Source organism: Neopsephotus bourkii, unplaced genomic scaffold (assembly GCF_033783945.1).
Source record: "Neopsephotus bourkii isolate Nb327-2 ecotype Australia unplaced genomic scaffold, CSIRO-AGI_Nbou_v1 NB_659, whole genome shotgun sequence".
Classification (NCBI taxonomy): domain Eukaryota; kingdom Metazoa; phylum Chordata; class Aves; order Psittaciformes; family Psittacidae; genus Neopsephotus; species Neopsephotus bourkii.
In genome coordinates this window covers 2,170,844-2,183,772 of record NW_026901158.1, presented here as the reverse complement: position 1 = coordinate 2,183,772, position 12,929 = coordinate 2,170,844, and the positions used below count along the sequence as shown (strand labels likewise).

Here is a 12,929-nt window from a genome sequence, read left to right as displayed (position 1 = left end):
TGTGTTGTGTTGGTTTGGTTTTGTTTTTCTTTAAACATGAACTCAGGAATACTTCAAAGCATCCCTGGGAGATTTGCTCCCTACAGATGTTGGCTGTATCCAGCCATTGCTGACGGCAAGCTTCAGCTGAAACCAGTGAAAACTCACATTAAGCATGGTCAGAAACTTGCTGAATTTACATTGGATAGGATATAAAACAAATAGCAATTTTCACCTTATTCATAAAATACTTAAGAGAGGATGAAATTACTGTAGTTGTTACGGCCATTCACCTTTTCCTTTTACCTCACAGGTACTGGCTTGCAAAAACGATAGGGTAGAAAAGTCCTTGATGTTCTTAGGCGTTATCTCCACTATTCAGGGCTTCTTGTATGTACTCTTTAAGGCTGACATCTCTTCAGCCTGACAAAAGTTTGTTTTTGTGTTGGACAAGGGCTTAATTTCCAACTAATTTTCAGTACTTGTCTCAGGTTGTTTTGGGCTTCTCTGCCTCAGCGATCCAGGCATCCATCCAGCTCTGCAGGTGCAGTACATGTTGTCAAAGGGTGTTAATCTGAACTAACTCTTGAGTTGAAAACCTGCCGTGTAGTAAAAGCTAAACAAATGTATTTGTGCCTAGTGAATGCACTGAAGAGAGTACAGGGCAGAGGAGGACATGGTGTAATGTGCTGTCTAACTGCGAACCAGGCTGTCCAGCAATACTCTACATAAGGAAGCAACTGTCTGCTTATAAAATTGTTTTGATTGAAACCTAATTTGTTCCTCATATAGGGAAAGAAGTTTATTCTGTTTTCTGTACACATTCTACAAATGCTATCTCCTCTCTTCCTCTGCTTGACTGCATTAATCTCAGCCTGTCTAGTGCAAAGAGGAGGAGGGAAATGAGCAGTTGTCTCCTTTGTTGAGAAAACTGCTTAGTTGTTTTTAAAGTACATTTTTAAGAGATAGTACTCTATCTTCTTTACTTGCATGTGCTGTAACTTCCTCCTTTGTTTTCAATACAGGAAAGTTCTTGTGATTTGAAGTTAAAGCTGCCTTTTTTCTCTCTGTCTTAAAGTATAGGGCAGGGGCAGCATATGTGTGAGCTTTCTCTGTGCAAGTGGGTTCACTGAATTTGCATGTTCATACAGGGAAGGTGATTAGTAGTTAGGCTGGAGTGCAAATTGTGTTTTGCCTGACACTTCAATATGCTAATCGTTAGAGCTGAGTTTCTGCTATCAGAAAAATAATCTTCACCTCTGCTCTCCCTGTAGCTTGCTAACATAATCTGCTCTTTTGGGTGATATCTTGACTTACTGCAGGAGTAGTAGCACCACCCTCACAGGGAAGAACTTCCCGAGATCTCATCTCAATCTCCCCTCTGGCAGGTTCAAGCCATTCCCCTTTGTCCTGTCCCTACAGGCCCTTGCCCAAAGCGCCTCTCCAGCTTTCCTGCAGCCCCTTTAGGCACTGGAGCTGCTCTAAGGCCTCCCCTTCAGGAGCCTTCTCTTCTCCAGGCTGACCCAGCCCGGCTCTCTCAGCCTGGCTCCAGAGCAGAGCTGCTCCAGCCCTCGCAGCATCTCCATGGCCTCCTCTGGACTCGCTCCAAGAGCTCCATGCAACTCCACTTTTAAATTATTTTTTTCCAGTTGGTTTATAATGTAAACTTCAGGAACTTCCAATTTTCTGTAATCTTTCTGCTACTAAATTGCTTCCCAGCAGATAGTTTTCATAGAATATGTGTGCAGGATTTAATATAAAGATAAATGGTAGTATATCTAATGCATATTTGTATGTATGTCTGTATATGCAGCATGCCTATGTGTGTATTTGTACCTAGTATAAAAATGTCTCATTTCTTACCTGTCTCCTTGCCATCTTTACAATCTGTACATTACGTGTACCTAAAACTACGACCAACTGTGATAGCTCTGACAGCGTGAAATCTGTGGGGTGAGCCTTAAATACTTTGTCTTGGTTTCCAGTTAATATCTGTAAACTCCTCATGTTGCTGCTGAGCTGCAGCGTGTACTTTATGTTCTCTCAGGGATGGCACAACCCACGAACAAATTGATTTAAAAAAACCTAAGATTTTATGTAAGCAGGAAGATGTTATAACAAATCGATCAGCCAAGGGCATACTAAAGTACATCACCTTCCTAATAAAAGAAACAAATTCCTGTGGAGTAGGGCTCCTGGGCCACATAACAGTGTTTTATTAAGGTAACAGTAAAATGGAATAAATGAATGATAATGCATGGATTATATCCCTTAACACCAGTGGAAAATTCATACATGCAAATGCCTTCTAAGAGTTATGTTTCTGCAATGTATTGAGATGTCAGGGTTCAGAATGGGAGAACTTGGAGCAAATAGTTGTCAGTGTTGGTACAGCTGTGAGTTACAGAGCAAGCAGATTGAATGTTCTAATTACCCAATGTCATTATAAGAAATAACACAGTTCATTTCTGTATTTCCATTTGATGCAAACCATTAATTCACTGCACTGGAACATGAAAGCCCAAGTTTGGAACTGTTAGTTTGAACGAAACACAATCCATTCTTTTCATATGGCAGGCTGAAGTAACTGATGGTACCTTTTATTGACTGCAACGTGTGTCTCAGCCAGCAGGTTTCACTGGCTTGGATATATGGTTTGAGGAGGATGCTGAAAAAAGGCAGCTCAATTCTGAAATTAATTGAATTTCTTCTGATTTGAAAAATCTCTCTTATTTCTAGGAGGCTTTGAGTAAAGCTGTTAAGATACGTGGAGGGAGATAGAAAAGATCCTTTTCATTACAGATTTGCTTTTGCTGATTTTTGCATGCAGCTGAAATTGCTGAGATCTCAATTCTTTCTCATCCTTTGGAGTAAAATGAAGACTCCCTAGATTTTTCTTTACTCAAATAAACCCTGAAGTGGGATATCAAAATGTGATGTAGGAGAAAATACCTTCTCAAGGAAATACCAAAGCAAGAAGGATTAGAGGCTTGATAATTCCTTAACAAGTATGTCCTATACATGTAAGTCGTGTGACAATCCTTAGAGGGGAACCAGGAGGAGGGAAAAGCAAAATCAACCTAAGGGACCACAGAAGTTGAAGACAGAGATACATGAATACAATAGATTTCTTAAGATAAAACCAGATAGGCTAGGGAAATGCAAGAATTTCCTATTAACTCAACTTTTCCACATGGACACTTAACTGGACTTGTTCCTTAGATGGATTCAGTGGCTAGAAAGTGCCAGAGTTTAAATGTGTGTTCCTCGTTTGTGAAAGTGAACTTCACTGTGCCTCCTTGTGATTCTGTGTTTAAGTGCATTTACTGTTCCATGCTTTGTATGTGGGTTAGTGTGGTGCTACATTACACGTGTGTTCGCTGTTCTAGATCTGGAGCCTTGCCTTGCCTGAGCAACTGTCTGTGCTACCTGTTCCCTGGCCATCAGGGCAGTGACCTGTGCCAAGATGGACCCAGTCAACGACTGCGGAACAAGTATGTCAAAGAACAGAGCCATGGAATGGGTCCAGCTTGTGCTGCTCATGCTTTGCTGCAGAGAAACATCTATAATTTATACTCACGATTTAATATAAAGATAGAGCATTAATAAGGTTTTTGAGGGTATTTTTAATATAACAAGGGGGTTTTAGGCCTGAGGAAATGATAACGATGCGTGTCAGACACTCTTACAACACACTTGATATGTTATTGGAGTTTAAATATTACTGCACTGCTTTAACGTGTTTCCGGTACTGTTGGTTAATGTGTAAATGCAAGTTGTTCTGGGGAGACTTATCCCTTTTCAGAAACAGTTTTAGATGAAGCACTTTTGTTTTTCTTTTGCCATGTGACTTCTGTTCACATTCTAGGTTTTCCTCCCTCCGTTCTGTGTTGCTTGGAACTGCCATGAATTTTTCCAGTGTGTGATAGTATTCCTGGACTGCTTTGTAATAATCTCTGGTAGCTGCTTTCCTTCCTGGAAGAGCATTCCTTTAAAATAACATGGATATACATAGCAGCTGGAAATACCATTCTTTGCTGTGTGTTTTCTTGCCTTGTACAGAAATACTGTGATTTGTCGGCATAGGGTTGACAGTGATCTCTTTTCCTGGCAAGATGTTTACTCTTCAAGACTTTTTTTCTCTGCTGTAACTATAGGGTAAATACAGGCATTTATTTTGGTAACATTTGGTCTTAAATGGAATGGAATGAGAAATGAAGGAAAAATGGAGATTATTGCTCTGTTTTTTTGCAGGAGCTTTTTTACTCTCATTAGCTTCAGGCCATCAGAAAGTTCTGTGTTGTCAGATACTGCACATAATGATTATGAATATTAGATCATAACCATGTCTGAGAACTGTTTGCTTATTCCCCTGTTTGTACTCACATACTAATGGCGAGGGAGTGCAAAGGAGGTTTTAAAGGGACAGCAGAAGGGCTTGGAATTTTGGTTTAAGCACAGGCACTGAGCAGGAAAAAAAAACCATTTTCCCTCTTACAGATATCCTTCAGGTGTTAGTTCTGCAGGATCCTGGTTTTATTACATCAATCACAAGCAGCTTAAGGCTTCCAAAAACATAGTCACAGACAGATGTTGAGCCTGTCTGGGGATTAGAAATATCCTCTTCCATTAAGTATAAATTAACTTAATCACCAGGTATGAAAGATAAGCAGCATAAACATCATTCCCTGAAGCTTTCATTAAAATTAAGGTTCTATTTAAAACTAGGCTTGTACTTTCTATGACTTGATCCCCCTTCAAAGAGATTATATCTATCTGCTGTAAATTCTTACAGTGACAGAGTGACAGAAATGAATGTATTGGGGGCAGTGCTGTTCTCTATAATTTAACTTCTGCTGCCAGTCATCTTTTAGCAGGAGAGCTGATTGGCTTATTTTTGAGTAATAATTGGTCTCTAGTCTCTGAAAAATGAGAAAGCCTTAAAACTGCCTAGCACCAGTTGCCACAGAAGGAAAGCGTAAAGCCACATGACTTAACAGGAGCATAATCACCAGTAGTGTTATTTTGTGTGTGTAGAATTCACCTGCTTTAATAGGAGGATTACTGCTGATAGAAAGCAATTGCACTGCTGCTTCCTACTCTGTTGGATGACAGGGTGAAGCTCCTTTTCTATCCTACCATAATCATGACTGCTTTCTAAGAATCATTTCCACAGGGGAAGAAATTCCATGGGATTCAGGTTTTTTTCTCTTCTACTCTAAGGCACTTGGTGGTCTAATGTTGGTTTCAATACATCATCAGGCTTTACAGCTGGTTTGTCTTGGCAGTATCCTGTATTACTGTTTTTAAGGCATGCTTTTCTAAAGAAACAAAGGAAACTCTGGAGGAGTAATGAGGCACATAAGTACCTTAAAAGCAAATAGTAAACACAAATAAATCTACTAGGAATAATAAAAGCTACCTCCACAAAAAGTAAAGTATTGGGGACAATACATAATGATCTTTGTTCTATAATAATTCTTTGCTACAGTGGAACAAAGTCTTTCGATGCAGGTTTTGCATTGCTTATCCATTATTTCATTGTAATGCTGTATTTCTGCAGCACTCAGACTAGATGACAGGTAATAGCATGAGCATTCACTGCTTCTGTCACACTGAATAATAAATCTTCAGCTGATGCAGACTGTTACTGCCATTATTCTTAGAAAGTTGGAAATAAGAATCTCAATTAATAACTAGGAAATAACTTTTTTTTCCAGCACTTTGCATCTGAGACTCCTCAAATGCATTTCTTCAGTGATTTAAACTATGTATTAGGGAGCTCTGTAGAAACAAAAACAGAGCTCAAGTGCAACTGTTACATGCAGTTGGATGTTCATCCCACGTGTGTCGTATCTGCTTTGTATCTCTAAAGGGTGTCCCTTCTCTCTCTGGTGTGCTGCTGCACTGATTCTAGTCATCACCTACTAAAGTAGGAGTTCAGTGAAACTATTTATTCACAGTATCACTGTTAAGCACTTTCAGTTTTGATTATGAGGTTTGAAATGGTTTATTGGATTGAGCTTTAGTTTAAAATACAAGGGAATTAACACGGCCTTTCTGACTTCTGATTTGTTGAAAACCTAAGCGCTTCTAGAAACTCCTCTGATCCGTGATAATTCAGCCAGGAGAGCTCTGTACAGCTCCTTTGAAAGGGAAGTGTTAGTCTTTGAATAGTACTTGTTGATAACTGCAGTATGTGTCATTGCTTGTGTGGCTGTTGGACATTACCTCATACAAACTTCATTTCTTGCCAAGCAAAATGTGTAGGACAGTACATGAGCTTGTCTAAGGTTCTGAGTTTGAAGGGTGGCTCTACTCTTCTCTGCATATGATATAAAAACCTCAGAAGTATTCTCATCCATCACTTTATGTCCCTAGTGTGGAGCAAGTGAGGATCCACACAATGTTTCAACATCTTGCAAACATTCATTAGCAATGTGTTAAGGTGTCAGACTTGCACAGTCTTCTGTTTTCTTTCAAAAGCCATTTAATCTTTCATGAGAAGTGTTTATTTTTATAAGAAACCCACCCACTCTGAAGAAGCAGTGAACCATCCTTCTCTGAAAGAGGACTGATGTCTGTGGAGCTTAGAGTATGATATGCAGTAAACAAATAATACTCCTGGGATGGCAAATGGAAAGGCTGCAATGAGCAGATGGCTGGGCATGAGAGCTGCTGGGATTGTAGATGACAGGCTGCAGGGGCTTGGATTTAACTTCTTCAAGAATCTGATAAATTATTTTGCTTTTGTTAAGCAAATGGCAAGCTGATGGAGTACCTTCTTAATTTGTCCTTGGAGTCACCTAAAATATGTTTGCTAGCTCACAAACAAACTTAGTGGGCTCCATTTCTTTCATCCTTCTAGAGTGAATGCAACGTTAGGCCTTGAAAGTGCATGCAAAGTTAGACATGATCATGCTCACAATAAGGTTAAAGTCTAAGTGATGTGATTATCTGCTTTATTTCTTTTGAGATATGGATTCTTTTTTCTTGGAGAGAGATGGAAATTCTAACTGCTTCCAGGAGACAGGGCAGCTGCTGTGTTTTCAAGCTGTGTTTTGTATGATGGTTGTCTGCCAACAACATGGTGATTATTAGTCCTTATTTCTAATGTGATGGATTCTGCTCTTTGAAATATGGACTCTACTGTGGTTGCTTTGACTACCTCAAAGCATTCTCCAAATGTTGAATAAATGATGTGGAAGAGCAATAATGCTTCTAACATAACTTCCAAAATCTCCTTACTCTCTGGGGTCTAATCTTCCTTTAATACTTTTATCTTTGCGTGACTTCATTATTATTTTGAAAGGAGGAAATGCCTGTTGATGGTTTTTACTTTGCCAGAGGGCGAAGAGGAGATGAATATTCTGTTTCTTTAATGAAACTCACAAGTGGCCAGGCCAAAACAAAAGATGCTGATTATTCACACAAGACGCCATCAAACTATGGCACTTCTTGTTGTCATGTACTGTGAGGGCTGGAAGTCTCTGTGCATTAGTAAAAGCAGTGGGATTAGTTCGTAAGAGAAAATTCATGAATGGTTGATAATGCAGAGCCACTGCTCTGGCTTTGACTTAGTTTCCCAAATGATTTATTTCCATGAATGAGCACACAAATGTATTTCATACCTCCACACCCCAGTAACAAAGACATACCTGTTTCTTAGGAGGTCTGTAAACTGTGGTGATAAATGGGTGGATAGATAGATTTGTCATGCAAATTATTCTCTGTTTTTAACTGTGTTAACATAGTTCTTGCTTTGAGAATAGAGGCTCAGCTGAGGGAATAATTATAGCTTCAGAACCCAGAACATAATATTTTCTTTTATTAGGTAAGCAGTTGTCAGCTGATACCAAAATCGCTTAATTTATACTTCTAGCAATGCCCTAGATTGCACCACGTGAGCATTCCTAAAAATATGAATATTGCAGTTCTTACCCAATTCTACTCTAAGCTTGGCAGGTAACTCTTATATACAAAATGCTGTGAATTCTGAAGCCTTTAATTAGTAATTGCAGATTTGTTTGTCCCTCAGCAACTTGTATTTGCATAAAGATTAAGGCTGGTCAGAATGAAAGGGATAAACCATAGATGGAGGAAACATTAATAAATTAGTAAATCATGTATAAAAGATAAGTAGTCTTAGATGTCATTTCCATAAGCTTTATTAAAATTTAAATTCTTTTTTAAAGATGCAGTTAATATTTTCTCCACAGTTGATAATTTCTAAAGAGATCTGTCATGAGCTGCAGAATGAGAGAAATTAATGTATTGGGGTCAGACATTAGTATGTAAATGAAGCTTTGCTTTTATTCTGTACAGCAACAGAAGCATTACCTTATGTTTGACCTTTCATTCATTTAGCCTGACTCAGCTGTGTCAGTCAAAACAATTAATTCTAAGGAGCAGCTCTTAAGTGTGGGGCTCAGCTTGCTTCTCCTGCCTGTGCCTGTAGGGAATCCCCTGAGAGAAGAGGTAATGGAGGGGACCAGTGCAAGAGTCTCTTGCTGGAGGTTTGGATTTTCTGATCCCTTCCCCACAGCTGCACTGTCCATAGACATTTTGCAGGGTGTTCAGGGAGAGCCCTGGGTGTTGTACCCAAGCTTTCAAGGTGAAACCTTGAATGAGACAGTAAATAAGATACGCGTTGGAAGTCACTTTCTGGAGTGAGAAGGAACTGGATGGTAAATATGCATAGGAATTTTGAGCAGCTCTTTGAATCTGGCAGGTAACATTACAGAAAGGTGAACTTCTCTCTTTTCCTATATTCCAATGAGTTAATGGTAGAAAGGGAGGTGAAAATCCCCCTTGCATTTTCGTTGTTGCTGAACCTTGAGCTGTATTACTGCTTCTCGTAGCTGTACTCAGAGTAGCCTTGGATTGCATGACCCTTGGGGAGTTGTCATCCGCTTCACCCTTATGGTGTGGCGATGGCAGATGGCAGTGAAACACAGCAGAAAATGTAATGGTGCATTGCAAGTGAGCGTAATTCAGCCAGCACTAGGGCAAAAAATAGGATGTGCACTGTTCCCTTGCAAAAATGTGCAGCTCACAGTCAAATCCTGGTTTTATAGATCCTGAGTCTGGCTGTAATATCCCTGAGCTAAGCAGCTTTCCTTAATGAGTCGTGTTGAGACCACGTAGAGATTTGGTGCATACATGTGTGCCCGTAGATCTACAGGAAATAAACTTTTATTGAAGTAGTGTCTCTGGTAGCAGTGGAGAATTACAGTCAGAGTACAGTGTAAGTGCTTGCAGTTAAGGTGAGTCTGCAGAATAGGCAAGTCTATCAATTCACTTTGCAGATAGGGACAAGCTCTTGTGCAGGTTTGCTTTGGAAAGAGGTAGTTCTCTTAAAATCGCAGAAGGTAACTTTCACTTTAATGCAGATCGTGATTAAATTATATGTGCTTTAGGAAATTAAACTTCAGGAAATCTTGAGGGTAGGGGCTAGGCTAAAGAATGAAAACAAACCATTAAACTTTACAAAAACAATAACCTATACAAGCAGATTAAAGAGTACATTCTCTTTTTTTTTACTTAATGGGAGTACAAGATTTGGCAATACAGATTGAGTTACATTTTTCTTGTTCTGATTTAAATATTTTATAGACTTTCCCAGTATATGAGTGGAAAGGAATGAGGCATGCAGTAGCGTACATGGTTTTATTTTTAAAGCACCTTTCTAATAAGAAACATGTTTTTAAAAGCTATTTCAGTAAAAGTCTGAACTGGGATGCTGGTTTTGAGTTTTTATCCATGACCTCAAAGGCAGCTGTCGGCTTTTCTCCATACAAAGGGAAAAAGGAAGTTCTTGGTGGTAATTTAGAGCCTCTGCTTTCTTACTTTCAACAACAATTTTTCTTTCACCATAATACAGGGTTTTTTTTCTACAAACACAGTTTTCTCTGACCCTTATACAAACCCAGCATAGTTCTGCTTGATAATTTGACGTGTGTCCATTGTGTCCATTTGGAACTGTGTCCATTCCTGCTCAGTCAGGGAGACAAGAGTCTTTTGTGGCTCCCATCACTAATGTGTCCAGAGCATTTGTTAACGGTTTGGGTGTTCTCTTCATGGCCATTTCACATTTCTTTTGAGGGTGGGTTGAAAAGCGAAAGGCTGAAACCTCCCTTGTCTAAACTATTGCACTTCCTCAGAAGTTCCAGAGACTGTTGCTTCAGCAAAAAGTCCTGTGAGGGTGCTGAAGCGCTGGCAGAGAAGCTGTGGCTGCCCCATCCCTGGCAGTGCTCAAGGCCAGGTTGGACACAGGGGCTTGGAGCAAACTGCTCCAGTGGAAGGTGTCCCTGTCTGTGGCAGGGGTTGGAACTGGATGAGCTTTAAGGTCCCTTCCAACATAAGCCATTCCACGAAAGAGGTATGGATTTGTGGAGGAAGGACAGATTTGCAGATGAAGACTGTGGTGGGAGACGCTGATCCCCAAAGTCAGCACTCCAACCTCCTGCCTTGGGCAGCACCCGCACCAGAGCACTGGGGCTATAATTAATTTATCTGAAGCTGATCCCTTTAGCACTCTCTTCATCATTTGCTGTAAGAAATGAAATATAGTGAAATTTCCTCAGCTCTACTTGCACCTTTTAAAGCAAAGCTTTTTATTTTATTAAACTGAAAGCATTAATGATGAATGAATAATGTACAATCCAAAACACACTGGAATTTAGAATGAGAAAGGGCTTGAGGCTTCTAGGAGTCATTAAAATGAGAGTTACATTACAAGAAACACAACCTTCTCCCTCCTGAGTGCAAGGTTTCACTTTTGGTCAGGGTCTAGTTCAACTGGCTGAAGATTTGAATTTTTAAGTTAAGGAACAGACCTTTTGAGATTAAAAATAGAAGCCTGCATGCTTACTGTTTCTTGGCTTTATGTAGTCTCAATTTTGGTAGCCAGAGGGTAATTGAGAACAGTGAAACACCATCCAGTCTTCCATGAGAAACCCCCAGAACTAATAATGTATTGCTTTAAGCTTTACTTAACTAATGAAAGAAATAACATTCTTTTCCTTGCAATCTGCAGCAAAGAGGAGCATTACCACAGCACTACTCAAGATCTGCATTTATTCTTTAAAGACTTTTTAGAGCCTTTTAGCTCAAAAGTGATCACATTTATAGATACTCAACACCACTGAACATAAGCGTGGATGCTTTTTACAAAGAACTGTTCCAATGGCTGCTAACATTCAGCATCTAAATAAGCTTGGAGCTGGCATTTGGTGCAGGGAGATGTCTCCAGCCTCAGGTCTGTGTCAAGTGGTCGCATGTGTGGTCACATTTGGGGGTTGCTGCAGTGAATGGTGATCCCCTGCTATTTGAAGGTGACATCTGGAGGTGTGAATGAGTTCAGAGCCCAGGTTTAAGCAGGGTTTAAAACTTGGGTCCAAAAATGTCTTTCAGAAATTAGACATCACAGTTTAGTTCATACTAATTAAAACTTTATTGCTTTCCTTGCAATTCTCACTTCTTTTTTTTCCTGTAAGAGCCCTTTGTCTTGCACTTGCCATACATTTGTTTTCAACATACCTCTCCCTAGAAGTTCAAGGTATAACTTTAAAGTATTCCATACTAAAAGGGACGCAGCGTGGCAATAGAGAAATGTCTTTCAGGGAAATCTAGTGGAAAAGAAAGTCTACAAATCCATGGGGATATTGGTTTTGGATGAGTGACTACAGGCTGGCTGCAAGGGGGCTAAGGAAATCTGCTGCCTTTGCAACCAAAGTCAAAGGTACAGATTTACTGAGATTTGACTTGATAACTTCTCCGGTGCTGTGGGTGGATAATAACCATGTTGATTGCTATCCCCTGTTAGAACAGAACTTTCTGAAGGACACTAAATCTGCTCAGGAACACAAAAGATCAATGCAGTAAAAGCACTAATTTTTTTTACTACCTAGTGTGAATTATGCTTATTCTCCATGATGGGTACTTAGAAAAATGACTGGAAAGAAAATGAAAACCTGCATATGCTTATGTGTGTGCCAGATAATTACCATCAGCTCTCAGACTTCCTGAACTTGGGAGAAGAGCAATCTTTAATTTTATCTGGGTATGTCAAACACAGACAAAGAAGTAAAACTATGTCATGCTGAATAAACATGCAACATCTATTTTGGAACACCATTATCTCGATCAGCTTTATTTAGGGAATTTGGCAACAACAATGAAGATGAAATAATGTATTTTGACAGGATGCACAAAGGATTTGAAGACAAAATAATGGGATTGCCTAGAAATTGTCTCCTGAATAGTGCCAGTCTGCATTTATATGAACAGTATTGCTTCAGAATGTATCATTACAATTTCTTCTCTGCAAATGTATCTTACTGAACTTTTTGTACTGTATTTATCAGAGAAGGTAAAGGCTTCTAATCATCAGTGGGAAATAAGTTTAGTCTTAGATTATTACAATCTGTAAACATTTCCCATTAAATGTTCCATGCAATTCCATGAAGCTCATCTTTTTCTACATACCTAAGTTCCTTTTGAAAGGAATGTGGATATTCCGCAGCATCACAAGGGATCTGCATTGAGGAGAACAATAAGTTATGGGGGGAGGTTGAAGCGTGTAACTCCTAATGTTTAACTCTGTGGACTAAAACCAATCTTCTGCTCTTTTAGATAAAAACAACCTGATGGGACCTGGTTTTTGTTGTGAACTCAAAAAAAAGGTGATGAGAGAAAAATATTGTTCCAGATTAGGGATGCAGAAAGGAGCAGTGCAACCTGATGTCCGTGCAGGCTTTCTGTTAGTAAACTAAAATGTCTTTATCAGTGAATGCACTATAAATGTTTCTGTAGGAAAAGGAATTGTAAGGGAATCATACAGGCATATCTTGTTACTAGTGTTTCAGTTTTGGAATGTTTTAGATTAAATAAAGGGAATGAATATGATTTTTAGGAAGGACTGAACAGTCACATCAAATGTAATGTCT

General features: G+C 39.4%; 1 protein-coding gene across 11 annotated transcripts in view; it reads left to right on the top strand.

Moving 5' to 3' along the window:
• TTLL11 (tubulin tyrosine ligase like 11) overlaps nt 1-12,929 on the top strand; it is a 61,267-nt gene that overhangs the window by 24,719 nt on the left and 23,619 nt on the right. For 9 of the 11 annotated variants that reach the window (XR_009725296.1, XR_009725295.1, XR_009725298.1 and 6 more), the window contains one exon: nt 3,369-3,473. The exons of the other annotated variants lie outside the window; for them this stretch is intronic. Coding sequence is in view for 5 of the 9 variants with exons in the window: in XM_061352523.1 (XP_061208507.1) it covers nt 3,369-3,473 (105 nt within the window). In the remaining 4 variants the exon portion in view is untranslated. The remainder of the gene's footprint in view (nt 1-3,368; nt 3,474-12,929) is intronic. 11 annotated transcript variants of the gene reach the window in all.